The sequence below is a fragment of the Babylonia areolata genome, chromosome 18 (genome assembly GCF_041734735.1).
Source record: "Babylonia areolata isolate BAREFJ2019XMU chromosome 18, ASM4173473v1, whole genome shotgun sequence".
NCBI classification, from domain to species: domain Eukaryota; kingdom Metazoa; phylum Mollusca; class Gastropoda; order Neogastropoda; family Buccinidae; genus Babylonia; species Babylonia areolata.
The window spans coordinates 3,625,676-3,652,196 of NC_134893.1; the positions used below are offsets into that span (position 1 = coordinate 3,625,676).

At 39.2% G+C, this 26,521-nt stretch overlaps 1 protein-coding gene across 1 annotated transcript; it reads left to right on the top strand.

Annotated features, from left to right (window-relative positions):
• Nucleotides 1-404: 404 nt before the first annotated feature.
• On the top strand, nucleotides 405-26,521 carry LOC143293139 (RNA exonuclease 5-like). The gene is made up of 15 exons (XM_076604054.1): nucleotides 405-528; nucleotides 4,374-4,514; nucleotides 5,695-5,864; nucleotides 6,449-6,575; nucleotides 7,149-7,251; nucleotides 7,785-7,997; nucleotides 8,769-8,863; nucleotides 10,110-10,228; nucleotides 11,565-11,703; nucleotides 13,869-13,969; nucleotides 16,152-16,240; nucleotides 16,674-16,814; nucleotides 18,991-19,095; nucleotides 21,207-21,478; nucleotides 25,231-26,521. Exons 1-15 carry the CDS (start codon nucleotides 508-510, stop codon nucleotides 25,366-25,368), a joined length of 1,974 nt encoding a protein of 657 aa, XP_076460169.1. The 5' UTR covers nucleotides 405-507; the 3' UTR covers nucleotides 25,369-26,521.

The following is a 26,521-nucleotide window of genomic DNA, read 5'->3' on the forward strand; positions in this document are numbered from 1 at the left end:
CACTGAACGTCTTCCAGCTGTGACACAAACTTCAACATATGAGACCACTGATACGGATATTCCGGCATGCAATCGTTTTTTGAATAATTAATGCCCCAGTGACAATACCCTTTCTTTGTATTCTCTATCAGAATATGAAAATCACACACAAAATGATGTTGGCGTTTCATGCATTGAAAGAATAATGAAAGGAAAAAAATACAATGTGGCTTTCTTTCGGCCCTGTGTAATATTCCTGCCAAATAAAGCAGTTATTATTATCAACCCTGGTCTCTTAAGCCTCCTCTGTTGCTCTTATTGCAACCAACGCAGAACATGATAGAGCTCACAGTAATTCAAGCATTTGCCGAGCACGAATAGTTGGTTGTTTGTTAGCTTATCCAGTAATTAGATGTTGTGGGCGCCCCACGTGTTCCGGTATCTTGTTCCTTTTCAGCTGGCGTGGCTGGCAAAACTAGCTCTACTCAACAAACTGTTTTGAGTTCGAACCACAGACACCAACACAAGATGGCAAAAAGGAAAGCTGTTGTAGGTATATTTTTTTAATTCTTTTGTAATATACACATTTTATCCCATACACATTATGTCCGATCATTTAGACTTCGGATGGGATAACTCTCTCGCTCTCTCTCTCTCTCTCGTCAAATCTTCAACAAAAATATCTTTTTAATATATATATATATATATATATATATATATATATATATATATATATATATATATACAGGTCAATACAAGCATACTTCCTTTGGACCGCTTGGTAAAGAACATTTTCTCCTACTGTTGCTGTTTGTCCTTATCAGTATATTCACACGTCATATTTTTATTTGCAGTGTGAAAAGGGGGGAAATAGAAACTAAGAAAGGGTTGATAGGGGGCAGGGGCAGAAGGGGCACAGACGTAGGATCACATGTTGAGCAAGAGGAAGGTTGGTTTGTCTCTGGTTCGCAGACGAGAGCGGGCAGCAAGCCCGATGAGCACTTGATAAGTGCGAAACAGCTGTCACTTGCTGTGCAAACCAACAACCCGTTTGGAGCTACATTGGACCAACATAGGCATAAATGAGAGCTTTTTAAAACCACCACCCCACCCCAAACACAATTACAGTTTTCAGGATTTGGGGCGTTGTTATATACAACTTAGCCATTTTTGGCTTTTCATGCCCCTTCAGATTTAAAGGTTTTAACCCTTTGAGCCCTGAGTCCCTGAGCAATTTTAACCCTTCTGCCTGAGCTCCTGAGCCAAAATTTGCAAATAATTGGTATTAAACCCTTGGAGCCCTGACCACCACTATACTGGTGGCAGAGAAAAATGACTTAATGCCCGGCCACCGGTTCAGCGGTCCGTAAACACTTGAAGCGTGCAGTCTCAACCTGGCCCGTCAGGGCAGAAATCAGGGACAAAACGTGTGAGAAAACAACTGTACACAATGCAGCAGGTAATTGATATGCTTGATGATTTATTGGAAGTAGAGTATGACAATGATTACTCTGATAGTGAGGTGGAATTTGAATCGGATGATTTTGCTACAGATAGTGATGTTGAAAATGAATCTGAGCATGCAGAATCAGTTGATCAAAGGAGGCATGTCAGGTTGAGACTCTGCACGCTTCATTGTAGAAATCGATCTTTTTTATCCAAAGCACATGCACGAAACACAGTGAGGGGGCGCGGCAATGTTGGTACTGCGTTCGCTGGCATCGGAATATTACGGTTTTTCTGATTGGCTCTTCAATATAAGTCAACCAATAGCAAAACATGACACAAGTGTTTACGCACCGCTCAACCGGTGGCCAGGCATTATGACACCCCTCCCCACCACTGGTAAACCGGTGGTCAGGGCTCAAAGTGTTAAAGGTTAAAAGATTAACCAAGACTTTTTTGGTGTGTTCTCCATTACATTATGTAAAAACAAACAAATCTGGGCCTGGATTTAATGTTTAATCTATAATCATAAAGCATTCTTCATCAAAAGTTTTCTCACTTCTTCACCGGCAAAATATGCATTCGTGAGAAGCTTGACTCTGTTGTGTCTCCTTCTTCACCTGTTAAAGAACGCGTGTACAGTGGTCCTGTTTTACATTGTTTCCAACCAGTTACTGAAGATTTTGTGAAGAAAGTGTGTCTGAGCTTGACCCTGTCCCGTCGTCTTTGTTGGTTGAATGTATTGATGTTCTACTGCCACATATTAATCATGTCATCAATTCTTCCTTACTGTCTGGTTGTTTCTTTGAAAGCTTCAGATCTGCTGTTGTACGTCCACTCATCAAGAAACCATCTTTGGATCATAATTGTTTGAAAAATTATCGACCTGTCTCTAATCTGTCATTTTTTTAAAATTTTTTTATCAAAACTGCTAGAAAAGATCATATTGTCTTAGCTCTTAGCTCATCTGGAACAAAATGGTTTACTTAATTCCCACCAGTCAGCTTATAGACGTGGTCATAGTTGTGAAACGGCCCTTCCTAGAATAGTGAATGATTTGCTTTCGGGATTTGATGGGATAAGATATCTGTTCTTGCTCTCTTAGATTTGTCAGCAACTTTTGACTCTATCGACCACTCTGTCCCCTTGAACAGACTTAAAACTTCCTTTGGTATTTGTGACACTGCACTAGCATGGATCACATCTTACCTGTCAGGTCGTACACAGAAAGTGTGTGTAAATGGTAGATACTCTAGAGTATCTGCCTTAAAATATGGTGTCCCACAGGGGTCTGTCCTAGGTCCTGTTCTTTTCATGCTGTATGCGGCTCCTGTGTCGGATGTCATCAGTCATCATGCAATGTCGCATGAGAGCTTTGCTGATGACACACAACTTTGTCAGTCAGCTTCCATAGCTGAATTTGATGCACTGGTGACTCAAACACAGGAGTGCATTGCTGGCCTAAAGGACTGGATGACTCTCAACAAGCTGCAACTAAATGATGATAAGACTGAATTTATGATAACCTGTCCAAAGAAGTTTCGTCAGCATCCTCCATTTCCTGACTCTGTTCTGATCAATAGCTCACCTGTTTCACTTTCTCCTGTTCGCAGTCTTGGTGTAATCCTAGACCAGTCTCTTTCCTTCCAACAGCACATTTCGAATATCTGTAAAGTTGCCTATTTGGAACTGCGTAGAATCAGCTCTATCCGCCACTATCTCTCAACTGATGCAACCAAGACACTTGTAGTTGTATGCTGTCTGGTTCTTTCAAGATTGGATTACTGAAACTCCCTTTTGGCCGGCCTTCCCAAATATCTGTCAGACAGACTCCAACGAATTCAGAATAATGCTGCCAGACTCATTTGCAGAGCTTCTAAATTCAACCATGTTTCTCCTCTCCTTCAGTCTCTCCACTGGTTGCCTGTTTCTGATCGAGTAGACTATGAGCTATCCACTCTGACCTTTTCTGCAGTCAACAGATCTGGCCCCAAGTATCTTTCTGAACTCCTCCATATCTATACCCCGTCTCGCCAGCTCCATTCTTCCTCTGATACTCAACTTCTCAGGATACCTCACGTCAGAAGTAAGACCTATGGACACAGATCGTTTTCTTTTCCATCGCCAAAGACGTGGAACAAGCTCCCTGATAACCTCCGTCATTCTGATTCCCTCACATCTTTTAAATCTCGTCGCAAAACTGACCTTGTCCCTCAGCAGTAAGTTCAATTGTGGCAGGTCCACTTCCTTTGCTTTAGCTGTGCTTAACTGTGTGTGTATACATATGTATATGTACATAACTACATGGATATATATGAATGTGTATTGTGTGTGCGTGTGTTTATGTAAGTTTGTGCCTGCCTATGTGTGTGTATGTGTTAGGGTAGCTGTTAGATACACATGTATGTTAAAATGTATGTATGCAGTGTGTGTTTGTGTGTGTGTGTGTGTGTGTGTGTGTGTGTGTGTGTGTGTGTGTGGTCACATTTTTGTGTATGTAACATAGATATAATGTTTTATGTTAACAAAAGCGTTTTTGTAAAGCACCTAGAGCAGATTTCTGGATAGTGTGCTATATAAGTATCCATTATTATTATTATTATTTTTTATTATTATTATTATTATTATTATTATTATTATCCAGTCAGCCCAACAGGTCATGGTGTCCAGTTATTAACCTTGGGATTGACTACCAAGATTATATATATATATATATCTCAAAGTATGGATATACATATATATATATTATATATCTCCATACTCTGATTGATACAGTTATTACAATGCATATGTGACATTTATTTCTTTACTTGTTTTTTTTTTTCAAATACCTTTCATTAATCATTTAATGACCAATCTGTGCACACATATTTATATATGACATAATGAATTGGTGCATTGTGTTCCACTTAATTTAAGTGCTTATTTAGTTGTTATGTCTGTTTCAGGTGGCTACAGGAACAGGAGGAAAGAAACAATGCAAGGAAAAAGATGGTCAGTCGCCCACATCAGAAGCAGACGGTGCTGGCGGCAAAGGAAAAAACATAGAAAAATACATGCAAATAAAGAGAAAGCAGGCAGCCTCAATGGTAAACATTCCCTCTTTTTCTTCTTGCACTCTCTGGCTTTACCTCCTCACCTTTATTGATCTGTACTTCATGGCTAATGGTGCATCAGAAACTTGAAGCTGGTTGATGACTGACCACATTCACTCTCTGGCTTTACCTCCTCACCTTTTGATCTGTACTTCATGGCTAATGGTGCATCAGAAACTTGAAGCTGGTTTATGACTGACCACATTTGCTTGTCACATTATATATGGTCTTCCTAGCCTCAGAACATAATCAAGATTCTGTTGGTTTTTTTTGTGTTTTTGTTGTTGTAGTTTTTCGTCTTGGTACAATGGTAACTTGGTAAGGTGTGAAACTGCATTTCATATTTATGCATTGTGTATTAACTATTATGCAGAATTTTGGCAGATTTAATTTATGAAATATAGAATCTTGTTTGAGAGAGAGAGAGTGTGTGTGTGTTTGGAAATCTAGTGATATATCAGTTCATTTTGATTCAGTAGAGTTCATTTCAAATTGCTTTCTTCATCACACTAACAGAAATTGCAGATTCGGGTCCAGTTTCAAAGAGGTGTCAAAGCCTCAGACTGATATATATATATATATAATCAAGATTCTGTTGGGTTATATATATATCAATCTGCTTTTGAAGGACAACATAAAATACAAATTTAGTGATAACTGATAGGTATGACCAGTACACAAAGTTGACAAACTAAACTTCTGGTGAGTGCTGGAGATTGTGGTAAAAAGTTCCAAGCCTGCATAGTGTAAGGAAAGAAGGATAGTTTGAGTTGTTGGTATTACTTGGTTTGGGTCTTTTTTAAACTATAGTCTGTTCTTTTTTCTTCCCATGAAACAGTGTTTAAAGATAAAACAATATTTCAAAGATTAGGTAGGTGCTTTGTTTACTTCTTGAACTTTGTAAACACATTAACAACAAAATATTAACAGCAACAGCAATATACAAACAAACCTGTGACTCCATTTTTATTCATGTAGAAAATAAACAAGACTTGACAATTTCCGTGATCTGGAAGATTCTGGGATGGAGCTGAATAGCTTGTAAGAATGAATATAAACTGACTCTGGAGGAGATTCTTTCTCTGACATTTTTGACAACTTGCCATTGGCAGGGTCAGTCTTCGAGGAACAACACGTTTCCATGCTTTTCAGATAAAAATCGCTTGTTTTTCAGCAACGACCCAAAGTGTACCTGACCATGGAGAATCTCAGTGTGGGCATCAAGTTGTCAGAACAGGCAGCAGGGGAACAGTCAGCCAAAGAAGCACCCCAGCTGTTTGTCAGAGACCTCCAGTACCTGCTGTTGTATGCCTTGAGAAGAGGTCTCAACTACGACCATCCGAGGTAAAAACAGACAACTTGATTTCCACGGTGCAGTAAATGTAGAGTCTGTCCTGCTGCTGTCATCTTTTTGTTTCATGTTGTGAGTGCTAACCTGGAAGTCAGTTTGCATTTTTTGAGAAAAGCTTTTTTAAAATTTATTTTATAGTTGATAGGTACCACTTGATGAGAGGTGAAAAAGTGAAAGCATTTTTTGTGATTTTTATTTCATAATTTATATGACATAATTAAGCTTAATAGTAATTAAGTAAAAAAAACACAACAAAAAAGAATGGGGAGTGTTTGAGAGAGATGCAGGATTGCAGGGTATCTTAGTTTTCATGCATGTTTATTCCCTTAATCCATTCAATCCTGGGGAATGTACAGCAGGCTTTTCCGTATCGCTGCAAAAAAAAACCGCACAAAGCATACTGTTTTTTTTTCTCTCCAGATAATGTGTAGATGCATCCGGAAATACTTTAGACGTTAGTTCCCTTTATATGCAGTTTTTACATAATGTAGGATTGTTTTGACAAGACAGATTTCGTCACCAGAGCAATGTTCGGACGCAGGCCTCAGTGAGTTAACCTGTTGCCTTGGTGTGACAGGTGGTGCCGCTTGCTGCGACCGGGCAAGATGTCTTCCACTGTGCTGATTGTGCTGAGCGAGGTCAGCATGGAAGACTTTCAGCTGCACAGTGACTGCTTTCCTTTTCTACAAGGGACCTTCAGTGAGGTAAACTTCTGTGGGGTGAGCCTTTGCCGCCAAGACAAAACGACAGTGCGCACAAAATTCATTGTGTTTTATGGTGACAACTATTTTGGAATGCTTAGAAACATGTCTGTTGCCTTGTCAAGAAGGAATTTCATTAACATCTTCTGTTGTAGAACATTTAAAGTTATTTTTTTATTCCAAAACATGCACCCCTGTTTCATTTTATTTTTTTCATTTACTTATTCTTTATATGGTGTCTTGATTTTAAAAGTTCAACATAGACATAAACATTGAAAATATGTTTCAAAAGAAAATTCACTTGTGGTGTTTTTGTGCATTTGAACAAGTCCATAAGATCTGAGGACACCTGTCTGGCATCAGGATGTCACACTCATTAATTAGAAATAATCCAAACATGTAATGTTATGGTTTGAGCTTTGTTGGTAATATTGACAGTGTTTTGCTTTTTGACCTTTTGATATTTTTGATAACAATGATATTGTTGATCAGAGTGTACAGAGTACTTGTCTGTTGTGTTTGTCGTTAAGTTTTTCAGGTGTCTGGAGGCTGTGAGTTCATATTGATTTGTTTCAGAAATTGAGAGTGACAATGACAAATCCTTGCCGGTACTTCAGCACATTCAACTTTGACATGTATGCAGTTCCAATGAGCCAGTCGCAACTGAGAGGGTTTCAACGTAAGTCAGTATGTCCATGGATTTGTTCTTTGCTTGATTCTATATCGCTATATTAGTTTTGCTTTCAGCTGACATAATTTTATGTATGTATGCATGCACATCGACAAAAAACAAATTTACAAACCTGAACTTTTATAACATAAATGTCTTATTTTTTTCTCACACTCAGACACTTGCACACAGGCATACACACACACAACACTTTCACACCCACCCACCCACAAGCTCACTTATGCTCTCGCTAACACCTTCAGATAATGAACATATACGCACTATGTCTTTCAAAGATTGCAGGATGATTATTATCTTAGCTATAAGGGAATGTGGCAGTATGTTTTGAGGTAAGGGAGGAGAGGAGTGAGTGTTGGGGGGGAATCAAGGAGTTAAGCGAAAGCATTGCCATTGTCATGAAAAGAAAAAAAGCAACAACAAAAACAACCTATCTAGTAATAGCAGATTTAACAGCACCAGAAACAAGATATTGGGAGCAGGCAGTAGTGAATTCAAAGGAGACTGGTTGAACTCTTGGACAGGAAAGCATGGCAGCACCAGTCACAGAAACGGGATCGAGGTTGTCTTTCCCAAATCATCCAGGGCGCCAGACAACGGTGAAACGCCGCCAGCAGACACTGCAGACAAGAGCATGGACAAAGAAGAGGAGGATGGGAAAACCGTGTGCAGGACACAGTTGTTGATGAGTGTGGAGCAGATGATTGAGGAAAATTACCCGGTGCCCGGTGAAGAAGGTGAAGATAACGTTACTACCACAACTGTTGTGTACAATTGACGAAAGAGTGATGTGTTTTAATGAATGGAAGTTATTGAAACATTTTGTAAAAAAAAAAAAAACAGCAACAGAAAACCTGAAAAAGTTTTTTTTTTTTTATTGACACCTTTGTAAAGTCAGAGTTGATTATAATCAACCTGCCTAGTAATTAAAAACAATTTAGAATTCACACAAATGTAGTAAGTCTTTTTAAAGTTTTAAAATGAAACCTATCTTGGTTGGAATACAGACCAATCCAGAATATTGTGGCCTTCTCAATCGCGTTGAATCTTGTGCAGAGACAAATAAAAGAACTTTCACACCAGACATTTACATGCATGCATTCCTTTGAATTCAAGGGATAAAAGACAAAATACTGTTCCATTGGATGAGAGGATGTCTGATGTCTCCATACTGTTTTTGTCATCATATGATAGATAAGAATTTCTTGGCTGCTGAATGAATGAATGAATGAATGAATGAATTTTAGATTTATTACTATTTTAGTCCACATGGACATTTCCGTATTCATGGACATGATGGTGGCAGAATAATAAGCAGGTAGTGAGGGATGAGGTGGGGAAAAGATGACAGTATAATAATAATACTAATCTTGAGGGAAGGGTATGTCAAAAGTTAGCTTATGTATGACTGTGAAAAGATACACCTGTGTACTCTTGATTAAGAGAATGATTTAGGCATTTCCTGCATATGGTGATTATTGCCTTTTGTTCTTTTTTTTAAATTTCAGACTCCGATGAGAAGTACAAGGATTATGTTGTGAGCAAAGAACACTACACCCCAGTTGCACCAAACAGTCCCTTGTTTGCTGTTGACTGTGAAATGGTGAGCATTTCTGTGTTGGCCTTGATACTTACAAAACGTTTATTGTGGACTCTGAAGTAGTGAGCTTTTCTTGGCTGTTCTTATCCTCTTGTTACTTGGTATTAAATCGCCTTAATCAAGTGAAGTTACAGTTTTTACATGAGACACTTTTGTAAATGCTATGAATGTCAGAATTAAGTGGAGTGATGGCCTAGAGGTCACGCGTCTGCCTAGGAAGCGAGAAAATCGGAGTGCGCTGGTTCGAATCATGGCTCGGCCGCCGATATTTTCTCCCCCTCCACTAGACCTTGAGTGGTGGTCTGGACGCTAGTCATTCGGATGAGACGATAAACCGAGGTCCCGTGTGCAGCATGCACTTAGCGCACGTAAAAGAACCCACGGCAACAAGAGGGTTGTTCCTGGCAAAATTCTATAGAAAAATCCACTTCGATAGGGAAAACAAATGAAACTGCACGCAGGAAAAAAAAAAAAAAAAAAGGGTGGCGCTGTATTATAGCGACGCGCTCTCCATGGGGAGAGCAGCCCGAATTTCACACAGAGAAATCTGCTGTGATAAAAAGAAATACAAATACAAATAATTCAGCATACAGTGTGTTATTTCAGTGTCTTGGCATCATGTTCTCACCTTTCTGTGTCTATTACGATAGGGTTTTTATTTGGATGTCTGATTTTCTTCCCTTGCATTTCTGCATCTGACAGGAGCAACAGCTGAGTGGTTAGAGTGTTGGATTTTCTGATAGTCCAAAGATTGATTCCAGTATTGGCGCTTTGTGGGTTAAAGAAGGAGTTTTTTTTATATCTCCCACCTGCTAGTGCCTTAACCCACTTCATAGATAAATAAATAAATAAATATATTTATATATATGTATGTACATCAATCTCTCCCTCTCTCTCCCTCTCTCTCTCTCTCTCTCTCTCTATCTATCTATCTATATATATAGATATGAGCGAACATGTTGTAGCCTGTGAATGCAGAACAAAAGACAGACTTTCAGTGTGTGACCGGATGTGCTGCTTCTTCTACCCGTAGGTTAATTGTCAGTTCACAGCAAGGTGATTTAGACTTTGATGTGTTTATATATTCAGGTGTCTGACAAGTTTTCATGTCAGTGTTTGACATGATGTCAGTTCAGTGCCTGATATACTTTCAGTTTCATCACTAAGTGCTTTTATTTCAGTGTCTGAAACCTTTCATTCTAACATCTGACATGGCATTATTTCAGTCTCTGCCATTCTTCTGTTTCAGTGTCTGACATCAGCCATGCGACATGAATTGGCCCGTGTGTCCATCGTTAATGACCAGAATGAAGTAATCTATGATGAACTGGTCAAACCATATAACCCCATCATCAATTATTTAACAAGGTGAGTAGTCGTTTGTGTGTCATGCTTGTGTGGTTGCCTGCCTATCCTTTTGCTGCAATGTGTTGTCAGATGTGGACTTAGGAGTCATTATTACATCTTTTTGTGTATGATATAGCTGGCAAATGATTAAGATGAAGGTTGTTATCGATTATACATCCTGACAAGTGGCATGTGTAGTAATCATGAATGGAATAGCTTGGAACTTTGGTAGACTTCTTCCTCTTTCTTTTTCATATTCTGTTGTGGAATCCCGCTCCTGCCCCCTCTCCCCCTGTGTTTGAAGCAGACATTAAAGCCTTTTGATTTGATTTCATTTGAAATGGTATGAAATAGTTAATTTATCTTCTGTGAGCGATAGCTGCAGCTGTATTCTTTTTTCATCATTCCATTCTGATGATGTGGCCAGTTATAGCCGAGTCTTCAGCAACACAAATTGATACTTGTTAAACCAACTCTGTCCAGCTCTGTGAAACTGCATGTTTGGTGCATATCTGTTATGCATGTGTGGGTGTATGTGTGAATGTGTGTCTTCATGTTTTATATTTATTTGCTTATTTATCATCATTGTTGTCTTATTTATTTATTTATTATTATTATTATTTTATTATTATTATCATTACTACTACCTTTTTTATATCATAATTATTATTTATTTATTATTTATTTATTTATGTAAGCTTATCTATTATTTATTCACCTTTTTTTTTTCTCAAGGCCTGACTAAGCGCATTGGGTTACGCTGCTGGTCAGGCATCTGCTTGGCAGATGTGTTGTAGCGTATATGGATTTGTCCGAACGCAGTGACGCCTCCTTGAGCCACTGAAACTGAAACTGAAACTGTCCAGCACTTCTTGGCTTGTGACTTTGTCCTGCCAGTGGATGCTCAGGATCCTGCTCAGCAGTCTTGTGTGGAACTGCTCCAGCTGCTTTGAGTGCCCATGATACAGGGTCCAAGTTTTACACCCATATAACAGTATGACTGCAGCTTTGTAGACGTTGATCTTAGTGGACAGTCTGATGCCTTTCTGCTGGAGGACCGTCACTTTCGGTCTTCCAAGCGCAATACTATAATGCTCTGGAATCATCGTCCACATAATTAAGTGGTCATTCTTGTATATATCTCCTTGTATTAAATTATTTTCTTTTCTTTGTGAACTTGGTTGTCTGACGATTAAAATGTTTTAAGTTTGATTTCAGCTTTGACTTTGAAGTGTATTACAATACAATATGATATGGTACAGTTTGGTATGATACTATATGTTACGATACAATACAATAACACACGATATGATACAACACGTTATTATACAATATGTTGTGCTTTTTATGGTAACAGGTACAGTGGTATCACCAAACGGATCCTGGATCCGGTGACAAAGCGGATCGAAGAAGTGCAGAGAGAAATCAGTGAGCTGCTACCTGATGATGCCATCCTGTGTGGGCAGTCGCTTGGCAACGACCTCACTGCTCTCAAGGTTTCAGTTTCAGTTTCTCAGGAAGGCGTCACTGCATTCGGACAGATCCACAGATGCTGCACCACATCTGTTAGGCCAATGCCTGATCAGCGGCATAAACCAACACTAGTCAGGCCTTGAGTGATTGCATATATATTTGTGTACCTATCAGAGTGGATTTCTTTCTTTAGAATACAACCCTTTTGTTCTCCTGGGTTCTTTTCCAGTGCACCAAGTACATGCTGCACATGACCTCAGTTTATTGTCTCATTTTAATGACTAGACTCTCAGTTTGGTTTTCCAGTCAAACTGGGGAGAAAGGGCGAGGCTGGAAATAGAACCCAGGCCCCCATGGATGTGTATTGGCAGATAAAGCATCTTCATCATTCTGCCACCTTTTTCCTTGCCCCTGTCAAGGTAAATGAATCCATGGTGTGTTCACAGCAAGGAGGTACCTTACTGTGTTTTATGGCTGACGAAAAATGTGATGTGTATTAACATACGGAAGGTATTGAAACATTTACCAAAAATATTTAAACAAATTTTTGATTGACCCCTTTGTAAAGTCAGAATTGAACTGTAAATCATAATTAACCCAGGGCTTTTGTTAACGCACATATGTGCGTCCCTGACTCTCTAAAATGAGAGGATGCACTACAGTTTTGGCTGAGGAGTCCACAGGACGTACTATAAAATCGGCGTCAATCAAAATGTGATTGAACTCAGTCAGATAAGAGCGCTCGCTCCTTCTCCTTTCACTAGTTTTCGCTCGTCATCTTATCTTCACGAAATCAGCGACTGCTGCAAAGTTCATTACTTTCGTCTTATCTCCCTTTACAGGAAACTTGCCCATTTCCAATACGCTCACAGTGCAGTTTGTCAAGTATTCTGTGACACATTTCGAAATCAGAATGCCTTCGCTATTGTGGCTTGACTGTTGATGCTCCAAAATGCAAACAAGACGAAACAGCTGATTCTGAATCAGGTGACGTCCATCAGCCAGCTTCAAAAGGGGACGGATCACTGAAAAAGAAAAGCCGCACTTGTCTACATTCATGGGAGTAGGAATTCAAATAGCTGCAGTACGGCAAAGACACACATGTGATGAAGTGCAGAACTTTTGTGAAATTCGCAACCAGGTCATCAATATATATATATATATATATATATATATATATATCTCACTCTTTCTCTCCCTCTTGTGTGTGTAACTGTGTGTGTGCATGTGTGTCTCTCTTTTTCTGAGTTCAGAGAGAGTTTGTGAGTGTGTGTGTCTGTCTCTTTCACTCATTCAGTGTGTGTTTGTGTGTGATGTGAACTGATTGATAGGCAGTGTGTGGTGTGTTTGGATGAAAGAAAGGTTTATGACCTGTGACTGATCTGACTCACTAGAACCACATGAGGACTCCCTAGAACACCTGAGTGGGAGTCCTGTGGACTCTGTAGAACCACATGAGGACTCCCTAGAACACCTGAGTGGGAGACCTGTGGACTCTGTAGAACCACATGAGGACTCCCTAGAACACCTGAGTGGGAGTCCTGTGGACTCTGTAGAACCACATGAGGATTCCCAAGAACACCTGAGTGGGAGTCCTGTGGACTCTGTAGAACCACATGAGGACTCCCAAGAACACCTGAGTGGGAGTCCTGTGGACTCTGTAGAACCACATGAGGACTCCCAAGAACACCTGAGTGGGAGTCCTGTGGACTCTGTAGAACCACATGAGGATTCCCAAGAACACCTGAGTGGGAGTCCTGTGGACTCTGTAGAACCACATGAGGACTCCCAAGAACACCTGAGTGGGAGTCCTGTGGACTCTGTAGAACCACATGAGGACTCCCTAGAACACCTGAGTGGGACACCTGTGGACTCTCTAAGCAAACTAACTGTAGGAAGCCCTGTAACCTGACTAGTAATTAAAAACAATTTAGAATTTACACAAAATATTGTAAGTCTTTTAAGTTTTTAACGTGGAACCTGTCTTGGTTTGGAATACTGACCAATCCAGAATGTGGCTGCCTTAACAAGACAAGACAAAACAAGACAAGACATGTTTATTCAAGAAACCCCGAAAATGTTACAAATTTCATAACTAATACAAATGTGAATAGCATTTGGTACTGTACTCACAATCATTTACAAAGGCCATACCAACCTGAGCAGTATTAGATTGTTCTGATTTCAGATGTTTCACCCTTATGTGATTGACACCAGCTTGATCTACAACTTGTCAGGCAGCAGACGAATGAAGTGCAGCCTGAAGAGGCTTTCCTTCTGTTTCCTGGGGTAGGTGACAGCCACTGGTCTTTCTCTTCCTGCTGTCAAACTTGCCTTCATTTTTCTCTGACATCTCCCTCACAATCACATTGCTCGTTCTGAATCACCCATACATGTTTCTCTGCTTGCTGACAAACTTACATGTTTCTTTTTCTGCTGTCAAACTTGCATTTTTAGCACGATTCCCCAATCGAGCTACATAATTATGTGACCTGGTTGGAGACATAATTTGACCACAAACAAGAACGCCAGAGAATCGACAGACAGACAGAAAATACAAAAAAACTTAGCCGTATGAAGAGCACAGGTACAGGAGTCATGCATATTGCCGTCAAAAGAGGGCGATAACCAGCGGGACAAAGGGGAGGTTACCTACTTCCGGGAGGTTATCGGCCGTAGTTTCGTCTGCTCCGCATAGGCGGATAGTAGTTTGCACAGGACAGGAATGTCAGACCCCTGCCGGAGTCTGCACTAGTTGGGTCACGGTAAGTATGTTATTTAAACGTAATTTTAGATAGAAAATTTCCTTTTTTTTCGTCCTGTTGTCAAACTTACATGTTTCTTTTCCTGCTCTCAAACTTACATGTTTCTCTTCCTGTTGTCAAACTTACACGTTACTCTTCCTGTTGTCAAACTTACATGTTTCTCTTGCCGTTGTGAAACTTACATGTTACTCTTCCTGTTGTCAAGCTTCATCTTTCTCTTCCTGCCATCAAACCTCACCTTTCTCTTCCTGCTGTCAAATTTGTAGTTGTATGATTCTCATCTTGCTGTCAACTTTCTGTCTTTCTGAGTTTCTCTTCATGCTGTCAGACTTACATCTTTCTGTGTCTGCTTTCAAAAGAGTGTACCTACCTTTTCTGTGACATCTCCCTCATGCTGTTCTTTTTCAAATTGTAATGTACTTCATCCATTGCTTTGTCAAACCTCTGTACTTCGCCCTTTCAAGTCTGGCCTCAAACCCGACGTCTTCCGGAATAGCTCCTCCCTCCAATCCCCTTCTTCTTTCCAGTTAACAGTTCTTCTACTTCTGTTTACATGTATTTATATTTTTTGTTTTCATCCATCTGAAGCAAAGTGGTGCATGCATGTGAATGACTGGTGTGAAAACGTTTTGATTTGTCTAGAGCTGCACAAGATTCAGTGCTATTTAGATACATGTATTATTATTATTGATATTTTTTATTATTACTGTTATTAATATTGTTTTTATATTTTTCTACTTCTCCTCCTCCTCTTCTTCTTCTTCATTATTATTGTTGTTATTATTATTATCAGTAGTAGTATTTATAAATCTATTCTGTACATCTGGAATCAGCCACACCCAGACTTGTCCTGTCCCAGCCCCGGCATCAGTAGTCTGCAGGGATCTGTCAGGGCTGGGTGGCCCTGGGACCACCTTCCAGTGGAGATACTGTACTGCTGGTGGATAAAACATCCATGTTTCTTTGTCTTGTTAGGAAAACTCAGAAATTCGATAAAACTTTCTAGAAGAAAAATTTAAGCGATTCACCGGGATTTCTGTGCTGTGTGTTTGTGAACTCCATGGTTTAAAAAAAAAAAAGAAAAAAGAAAAAAAAAAAGGCAGTGTTTAGTGCTCTGTGTTTGGGGTGATTTTTCCGCCATCACAGATCAGCATATCACCAATGAGAAGTAATGTTGTTCTCCTGGGGGAACACAAACATTTTCTCAAAAAACAAACAAACAAACAACCCCCCCCCCCCTGAAAAAAAACACAAAAACATGCAATTTTTTGTATTCTTCAGCTATACTCTGGAATTTTGAACATGTGTTTATTAGTCTTATCAAATAGGTGGCAAACACACATTAACCTCCAAGCCCCCCCCCTCCCCACCTTCCCTCCTCCCGTCACCCTCCACCACCATACACAAATACCTAGGTCCAGCTGTCAGCAAACACACACATATGCACACATGCATGTATACACAAACTGACAGACAGTTAGACAGACAGACACACACACACACACACACACACACACACACACACACACACACACACACACATACACACACACACACACACACACACAAATGTTGTATTTCATTAAGATTAACATATATAAGTACTCTGATGGCTTTGTGCACTTAGTTGGAAACTAGAATCTTTATGTTGTCAGCATTCCACCTTAGCCCTACTTACAGCTGAATTTTTTTTATTCCTCTTGCAGGCGTGTTATTCAGGGATCTAAGAGTGGTCACAGTTCTGCTGAAGATGCTGAGGCCACACTGGATTTGGTCAAACTCAAGCTACGTAAAAGTGGGTGCCATATACATTTCATGGATTGATAGTACATTCTTCAGTGTGTGTGTGTGTGTGTGTGTGTGTGTGTGTGTGTGTGTGTGTGTGTGTGCGTGTTTTAGGATGTATTTGTGTGTTTTTCTGTCTGATTGTTGTTTTTTTCTGTTTGTCTCAACAGAAATAAGATGAAAGTGTGTATTTTTGTATGTACATAGAGCCAAGATCACATCTATCTATCTATCTATATTATATATGTTTGTTTCAATGTTATAAGTAAGAACTGACAACTGAACATGACAGCATGTACAATATGCATATAACATAATTTGAGAATGTGATCTTTGCCCAACAAGACATTTCCTTATTTGATAAAATGATTTTTTTTTTTTTTACTCTAGACTCACCTAACAAAAGCTTATATTGACAGACACTTTGAATCCTGTGATTGCAGCCTTGTCGTTTGGTGATGCTGTGCTGGGTGGGGATGTCACCCCTTCCCTACCCTCCCACCAGCTGCCCTCGGATTCAACAGGCCCTGGTCAGTCACAGTCATCAGCAGCTGGAGTTTCACCTGCTGATGTTGGCAGCAAAGGTATTTACATTAACTATAGTCAGAGATAGCAGCTGTTACGATTTCGCTGTATTTTGCAGTTTGTTCTGATGTTACACCAACATCAAAATTATTTCGATGAGTTCATTTTCGTCTACATAGTGTGGTCACATGCCTTCCTGTCGTAACATTGCCCAGACGCTCTAGACTTATCGATCATGAGGCCAGGGCAGTCACTACTAACCTTGGTCTCAAGTGATGATGCTCAGCTAATTGCGTGTTTGTTCACATTTAAACAACATTGAATGGACCAGTCAGCTTAATTGGTCACCAGAACAAGAGAGAATGTAGCTGAATCCAGTTTGAATTGACCAGTCAGCTTAATTGTTCACCAGAACAAGAGAGAATGTAGCTGAATCCAGTTTGAATGGACCAGTCAGCTTCATTGTTCGCCAGAACAAGAGAGAATGTAGCTGAATCCAGTTGTGTCTCAGTCAAACAGTGTCTGAATTCAAAATGTTCCTACCAAATTTTTCCTGATTGTTCCTTCAAACACTTGACAGGGGTTGGCATCTCTGTGTAGTCGGTCAGTCGTGTACGACTATGACCATAAGAACAGCAGTGGAAGCAACACCTGTCCTGACTATCTGGGCGAGAATTTGATTATAGTGGAGACCAATCACCGAATTTACATCCCTACTCTCTGGGCCAAGAGGGCGTTAGGATAGTTGGCACTGAGATGGTCCCCAAAGGCCAACGACTGAACTAGCCCCCCAGGCTGCAGCACGAAGAGCCAGTGTAGTCTGACCGACTGGTCTAAGAGTCATCATCCTTCATAAAAGACAAAGCTGTAAATTAATTTCCATCGCAGTGGAGAAACCATTGATCATACAGCTCTCACTTTGCTGTTGGCCCAACTGTAAGCTTATGCCTGTCTCTGATACAGGCCAAGTGTTGAGCAAAGGCAAGGCTAACACTGACACATGTGTCCTTATTTTTCATTTTTATCTTTGGTTGCTTATAGTCCACCTGATGACGCAAGGCCAAACTAAGATGGAAAAACTAAACATTGATCCTGTGGAACCCATTTGAAAGAAGAGAAAAAAAAGTGAAGAAAATTAGGTTAACTGAAGCATGGTCACATTCATGCACATAAACCCAGGACATGGCTCTGACGTTGACTATTTTCACCAGAGGATTAGAAACATTAATTGGAACACAAACATCACCATATGTAAAAAAACAAAAACAAAACAAAACAAAAAAAAAACCACACACAAAAACCCCACAAAACACACAATAACAGGATCTTAAAACAACAACAACAAAAATATCAACAGGGCATCTCACATGTCCCAGGTGCAAAAAACCAAAAAAAAACCAAACAAAAAAAAAACAAAAAACAAACAACAACAACAAAAAACCCAAAAAAAAACAGGGTTGGAAGTCTGGAAAAAAAATTCAAGGCAAGGCTTTCCAGTAACAGAAAAGGATGAACTGACTAGTTGGGCATTAAAAAAGAATGGAAGAAAAGACAGAAAGAAAAGGAGAAACCTAAAGAGAGTGACAGGAAAAGAAAAAAAAAAAGGAAAACAATTTCCAGAAGGCGGGATTCTCTTTTCTTTCTTCTGTTATCAGTTTACTACTCATCTGAGCCAAATATAATTATGGATTGTGCATTTTCTGTTGATTGCTTCTTGTGTTTGTTTGTCTTGACATCAACGCCAGAACATGCTTTGAAATAAATTTAGAAGAATTTTGGTAATGACTCATGAACAGAAATGCAGAATTCATTGAAAAACTTTTGACGGGCGCAATAGCCGAGTGGTTAAAGCTTTGGACTGTCAATCTAAGGGTCCTGGGTTCGAATCACGGTGACGGCGCCTGGTGGGTAAAGGGTGGAGATTTTTACGATCTCCCAGGTCAACATATGTGCAGACCTGCTAGTGCCTGAACCCCCTTCGTGTGTATATGCAAGCAGAAGATAAAATACGCACGTTAAAGATCCTGTAATCCATGTCAGCGATCGGTGGGTTATGGAAACAAGAACATACCCAGCATGCACACCCCCGAAAACGGAGTATGGCTGCCTGGCGGGGTAAAAACGGTCATACACGTAAAAGCCCACTCGTGTGCATACGAGTGAACGCAGAAGAAGAAAAATTGAAAAACTTTTGAAAAAAACATGGCTTTCCCTTTGTGTCCACATTGCTAACAGGTGGCATCTCGGGCAGTACAAGAAGGAAGCCTCAGGTGCTGAGTCAGCCAGAGGCAGTAATGATGCGCAGTCTGTTTGACATCTTGAATGACATAGGTGTCTCAGGTAAGAGCTTTTGTAAGCTGTGTCCATCCATTATGTACAAGTAGTAAGTGTGTGTTCTTTATGGAGAGAGCAGGAGCATTTCTCTGTGTTTGTTTGTGTGTGTGTGTGTGTGTGTGTATGCGTGTGTGTATGTGTGCGTATATGTGTGTGTGCATTCAAATACGAGTTTGTATTTTTGTGTGAATGTTGATGGTTGGACCTCGATATGTGTGTGTTACATGTAGCAATTGTTGCGGCAACGGTTGAAACATGCATGAAGAAAGAGAAGAGAAGGTCAAGCAGAAACATGATCGCAAAAATCGTAAAATTTAAATCCCTCTCTAAGAAAACATACGCTTATTACAATGAAATCGTAAAAATCACCAAAACATTTAGCATGCCTGCATGCAGATCAGCCCACCCTTTTGAGTTGTAGATTTTTTCTTGTCAGCACAACAAGTGTTTAAATGAACACACTGTAGCATGGTGAGTGCAAGCAGCAGGGGCATGTAGAGCAGGGTGAGTGTAATCGCTGCAGGAAATGTGTGGATGCTATGGAAGCGTGAGAAAAGTGGGGCAGGGGCTGCGGGGCCAAGTGAAACAAAGAAGGCAGTGTCCAGGTTTGGCACGCGGGGCCAGAAATACCGCGCGCGGTGAATGCGCCGGCCAATGCAGAGTGTGGTGGGAAAGTCTGGCATTAAAAAAAGTTTGACCCCAGACGCTAGACGCTGCTCGGAAACTAAAGAGGTGGATTTTGTGCTCGGCTGAGCAGCCGTGATGTACTTGTTACACACACACACATATGTCTGATATTTCTTTAAAGTGGAAAAGTGTTAAATTGAAAACTTCTACACAAACACATTTTTCTTCTACCAGTGGAGAGCAGATGGCTTGTCGGTGGCCAGAAAATGAGGCAATACACTTCAAGTAATTTTAGCCCTTATATTAATAATCAGTCCCTTGACTGCCATGCCCATAGAATTAATGGGCATAGTAACATCGCTAATGTTATCATCAAAAGAAGGGAAATAACTCTGGAAGGATGGAAATTCATTCATTTGATCTGGATTGGTATGTATCTCCAGACCGTTTTCTCAGTTTTTGGTTGAGTGTATCTGATATTGATTTATGACTTGAAACACCATTTTCTACAAGTCTTTTTTACTTCTGGAAGTTAAAGGGTTGATATAGTAGTACATTTATGTAGCGCTTTCAAACTCCTATAGCCAGTATAGGGCTTTACACAAATTACAGTACTACTTCAGTCACACATGTAAGCGCATGCATAAACACACACACACACACACACACACACACACACACACACACATCCATGCATGTTTTATTGGTTTATTGATTTATTGTTTATGTTCTCTTTCATGTATTGGTATGATTGAAGCTTTCATGCACACATGGAAGAAACAGGTGTGATCCATAGAAAACAGAATATATGGGATGGAGTGCTTTATTTATACAAGAACCCTCATTGGGTTGTCCCTGGCAAAATTCTGCAGAAAAATCCACTTCGATGGGAAAACAAATACACTTGCAGGCAGAAAAAAAGGGATGGACTGCACTGGAGCAATGCACTCTCCCTGAGGAGACCAGCCCCAATTTCACACAGAGAAATGTGTTATGACAAATAGTAGTAATGCAGTACAATACAGTACAACACAACATGATACAACATGCCATGACACAACAATTTCAGCACAGCACAGCACAGCACAGCACAGCACAGCACAGCACAGCACAGCAGAACACCATCAGAACAGCAGAGGAAACAACAGCTGTCCTGATTATCTGGGCTAGAATTTGATTATAGTGGCGAGCATCTTGCCCATGTCACACTCTATCTGCCATAAGGGCTTTAGGACAGTTGGTGTTGGGATGATCATCAAAGGCTCCAAGGCTGCAGCACAAGGAGCAATTATTGCCTCCAAGGCTGAGAGTCATAGTCCTTCACTAAAGACTTAAGCCGTAAAATGAATTCCTGTGGCAGTGGGAGAAACCGTCGATCATACACAGCTCTCACTTTGCTGTTGGTCCAACTTTAAATTTATGAATACAATACAATTTAATGCATTTGTTCTCCTGCCCTCCCCCCCCTCTTCCATTCCTCCCCCACCCAGCCTGTCAGGTGGGAGGTGAGAGGCTGGTGTCCAAACACAAGGAGGAGCCCGGTCTGCAGTGCTGCCAGACAACCAGTGACGAGGAATCCCGGAGAAAGGCAGCGGAAGCGGGCAGGGACTGCACCTTCACCTGGGTGGAGTTCTCTTCCTTCGCTGACCTGCTGGCCACCCAGGACAGTGAGGCACCACAGCCAGACCAGACGGCGGAGGAGGCTGGGGAAGAGTCGTCAGAGACAGCGGTGGCGACGGCGGCAGACGTGAAGCAGAGGAAGGTGAGTTCTGTTGTTGTTGTTTTTTTTCAGCCTCCCTGTTCTGTTTTTTTGCAGGATTTTTGCAGAAATGCATACCGAAAGCCCTCAGGGGAAAAAAAATGTCAGTCCTTTTTTTGTGTGCGTTTATTTAATAATTTATTTATTCATTCCATTATTAACATTTTTTATGTCTACTTTGATTTCATGTGTAGTTAGACATAACACAACACACATATATATATATGTATTTATATATATATATATATATATATATATATATATCTTTCTCTCTCTCTCTCTCTCTCTCTCTCTCTCTATATATATATATATATATATATATATTTGTATGCCTTATGACTTGTATATGTAAACATATATACAGGAAGTTCAGGTTGTTTTTGTTTTTTTTAAAACTCTCTCTCTTTGTCTCTCTTTCTCACTATTTCCACATACATGTATTATATTTGTGAATGTTTCCTTTTCTTTTTCTTTTCTTTTACTTTTTTCTTTCAATTATATGGAAAATAATCTAACATGCCATAAACATCACATTTGGATACAGTCTTATCATATGGATAGAACTATAGGTAAATTCAATTTTTTTTATGGGAAGAAAAAAAAAGTATTCTGAGTCTCATTACATTAAGCAAGATCTATTCCAAAAAGACTGCTGGGATCAAATGAAAAACAAAACACAAAAAACCAACCCTCCCTCCCCCTCAAAAAAACAACCACCACCACCCAAAACAAAACAAAACACAACAAGAGAGGCACAGCCTTCAAGACTCGCTTGTGATACACTTAAAAAAAAAAATCTAATCGTTAAAATGTGTTCTGTATTTGTTATTATAAAGCTTCGGGTTAAAAGAGAAAAATAAGTCCTAACAGCAGATTCGAACTCTGCGTGTTCGGGGAGAAGAAACTGTCTTACCCATTACACTATCGTGGCTCCTTAACTGACGTTCAAAAATATTATATTTAAACATGCTTTTTTAAAGGGTGATAAATTGATTACGGTATTTGCGGTGAGAACGCTGTTTAAATCATATTATTCTGGTGTATCTTGGGTATTCAAAAAATCTTTAAGGGCAATTAAAAATTCTTTTTATAAGGTCAGTTAGAAATTATATAAAAAACCTAAACATTAAAATTGATAATAACACTGCTTTGCAGATGAGAAAATCATTACAAATGATATATTCAGTGAAAAAAGGAACAAAAGTTTATTATGATACTCTAGTTAAAAACAATACGACCCCTAAATGCTGTAAGAAATGGAACGATTTGTTGCAACTGAACATTAATTCACAAAATACACAAAATAAGTGATGTTAACTAAAAATGGTTTCAAATAAGATTAGTTCATAGGATTATTGCAACAAACAAACCACTGAAACAGATGAATATCTCTCATAATGATAAATGTAGCTTCTGTGGATCACATCCAGAAACCATTGAACACCTTTTTTTGAGATGTGAGATTGTGCAGAGATTTTGGGCTGCTTTCCAAACTGATATTAATAACAAATGCAATAATGTATACAATGCCCAATTATGTGAAGAATTAGTTTTATTTGGAAACTCACACACATTTGCTACAGGTGACATTTTAGATTTTATTATTTTACTTGCCAAAAACTTTCTGTACAAATGCAAATTCAATAAACAACCACCACAACTCAATGCATTTAAAACACAGCTCAGATACAGATACAAAATCGAAGAACATGCATCTTATATACTAATGAACCATCATGCTTTCCGTACAAAGTGGAACAGTTACCTTCCAATTATGGAAACAGTTACTTAATCATAATTTCACATGTCCATAGTTACCATTCTATATAACAGTCCTTACTTTGTACTAACATGTCTTTATTTATTTCTCAATATGTATTATTTGTTTATTTTTTTAACTTTTATAGTTGCTGTTGTCTTTACAATGTGACCAATCACAAGTTTTCTTTTCCAATAATGCAGAAGTGGTATACTCATGATCATTATTATTATGACATTATAATGTCACCACTCGCTTTCGCCTTACCCTAGATACCATTACTGTAATAGTTGATACATTTGATGCTGTTGATATGTCACAACTGGTCCAGGCTATTTACTATTAATGTCATCTTAAATCACCATGATTACTACAATCATTAAGATGTAAGCATTGATTGATTGAATGATTGGACAAATCTTCCTTTTTTTTGTTTGTTTGTTTGTTTATTTGTTTGTTGTAGTTGTTATTGCTGTTGATGTTGTTGTTACAGATTTCTTTTGGCTTGCTATAGCCTGTTTTGTTTTATTTTGTCTTATCTGTCTCTCTGTAGTGGAAGATGCTACTGTTCGTTGTATATTGTTTGGTTCATACTATTCACTGTATTGTATACATGTTTTTGGAAAATTAAAAAAAAAGTTAAAAAAAAAAAAAAAAAATTCTTTTTAAGTCTGTGGTAAATGAGACGTGGCTATCACCACAATCACGCTGCTACATTTAGCCGTTTTCTCTGGATCTAGGTAGATGTACAAGTTTCAGTTAGTTACACCTGGTTGACACGGTCGATTCAATTTCTCTTTTATGTTCATTCTAGTTTTATAGTTTTAAAGTTGATATGAAAATTGAGTATTTTGTTAAACTAATAACACGTAGAGCCAAGTACAAGTACTTCTAAACGTCTTAAGAAGTGAAAAGGACTTCATTTTGAGAAAAGTCAAGACTGGAAATTTTTACGTTTCATCAATTCAAGGGTATTAACTCACATGGTTTATTATTTTTAACTGTGAATTCCGACTGATTCTGTGGATATTTTTTATGGCACTTTGGGGCATAATCCAGTAAGTGATGAGGCATTCACAAATCTTTCTCTGAATAAATATTTAACGGTCTCCTTCTTCAACTTTCCATCACATGTTATCTTGTATTGTCGAATATAGGATTGAACGGGCAGGTCAACAACTTGAAACAAAATGGCGTCGTTTGCGTTCGCGAAGAATATGAGCACGCGCTTTGAATGTGTATGAATATGTGTACGCAATTGATTTTTGCCCATGACCTTCAGGGCTCAGCCAATAGATCTAAAAGTCCACTCGTATTGATTTGAGTATTTTCCGAAAAAGACCTTTGGGCGAATGAACATAGTGAAAGCCCTGTACACTGAAAGTAAAACACACAAGCTTTTTATGTATTGAGTATAATTTCAAAATGTAATGTTTAAGATGAGAAAGATCAGTTTAAAGCAAATTAAGTCTCCTAGCATTAATTACAGATTAATTTCCCTTTTCTGCTATCTGCACCAAAAAGTTTGCAAAATAAATATAACTTCCATGCTTAGCAAAAGAAGTTCCTGTTTGAACAAAAAATGATAATAATGACTGCTCTTGTTGTTGTGTCGACAAATATCAGATCAAAGTGCCAAGTTTAGAGAATACAAAAAAATATAAATATAACAGTAAATGCAGTTTGCATATAATTTGGCTTTTTTTTTGTGCCCATCCCAGAGGTGCAATATTGTTTTAAACAAGATGACTGGAAAGAACTGAATTTTTCCTATTTTTATGCCTAATTTGGTGTCAGTTGACAAAGTATTTGCAGAGAAAATGGCAGTGTTAAAGTTTACCACGGACACACACACACACACACACACACACACAGCCAACCGAACACCGGGTTAAAACATAGACTCACTTTGTTTGCACAAGTGAGTCAAAAACAGAGAAAAAAAGGGGACACAATCTTGACTCCTGACTGTAGCATGCTGTGTGTGTGATTACAGAAAGTGCTGAGGACTCTGGACAAACACGTAAGGAAACTGACAGAGAAGCTTCCGGAGAAATGTCTGATCACCGTGGTGATGACCGGCAGAAGCTCTCAAAGTCACCAACAGGCTGCTGCTTTCTTACACATCACATAGCTGAAGGCAGGAGGGGTTGCAGAGGAAGGGGAAGCAGCAGGGGGTGGTGTGGGGGCTTTGGTGGTTGGAGAGAGTGAGAGAGAGAGAGAGCGTTGTGTGCGTGTGTGTGTTTTTGTGTGTTAGTCTTCAATTTATGTCTTTCTGCTTTAAGTGATATTGGAGTGTTTGTGTGTGTGTGTGTGTGTGTGTGTGTGTGTGTGTGTGTGTGTGTGTGAATATGTGCTCTTGTATAAGCAGGTTGTGTGCATCTATGTATTTGATAATGTTTTTATGATGTTTTGAATAAGATGAATCGCATTTGTGAGTGTTTATGCGTGTGTGTGTTGTGTGTGTGTGTGTGCGTGTGTGTGTGTGTGTGTGAATACATGCTCGTGTGCATGCCTGTGTGTGTGTGTGTGTGTGTGTGTGTGTGTGTGTGTGTGAATGTGGCTGGATGTTTTCAGGGTGTTTTCAATATGATGTATCACATGTGAATAAATGCCCCTGAGGGCTAACTGAATTACTGAGGGCACACATGTGTGGTTGTGGAATGAGTTGAGGGTGAACATGGTCTGTCTTACTTTTCCTTGAAGGAACTGCATTCTGCTTGAATGTGTTGTATTGCTGTGTTTCTGGTATGAATGCATGGACATGGTGCATTTCTTTATCACGCCCACAGTGAATTATCTGACATCAAATGAAAGTGAAAGTAAAGAAAATTGATCATTGACAGTATTTCTTTGTTATGAAGACTGTGTGTGTGTGTGTGTGTGTGTGTGCGTGCCTGCTTTCCATGTGCGTGTGTGTGTATGTGTGTGTGTGCCTTCCATGCATGGAGAGTGGGACAGGAGATGGAAAATTTTTATTTTAAGAAGCCAAGTTCTTTATGACGTACGATTAGACATTTACTGTGTAACTGACACTTTATGCTGAATTTTTAACATTTAAAAAATTTATTTATTTATTTTTTTTATTTATTTTTTTACGATATTTGTCATTTTTACAGTGGTATCATAACTGATTTTTATGTGCCTTGTTTACTTAATTTTCCTTGTGGTTTTTACAGCTTGGTATTGTTTGATATTGATCTCACCACCATTAAAAGATTTTGTTACATATGTGTGTATGTGTGTGCATGCGTGTGCGTGTTTGTGTGCATGTGTGTGTGTGTGTG

Excerpts from the sequence above, each read along its gene's own strand:
- LOC143293139 (XM_076604054.1), top strand. The coding sequence starts at position 508 with ATGGCAAAAAGGAAAGCTGTT. Across the intron at positions 4,515-5,694 it reads GAAAGCAGGCAGCCTCAATG|CAACGACCCAAAGTGTACCT; the intron begins GTAAACATTCCC and ends CTTGTTTTTCAG. Across the intron at positions 6,576-7,148 it reads TACAAGGGACCTTCAGTGAG|AAATTGAGAGTGACAATGAC; the intron begins GTAAACTTCTGT and ends GATTTGTTTCAG.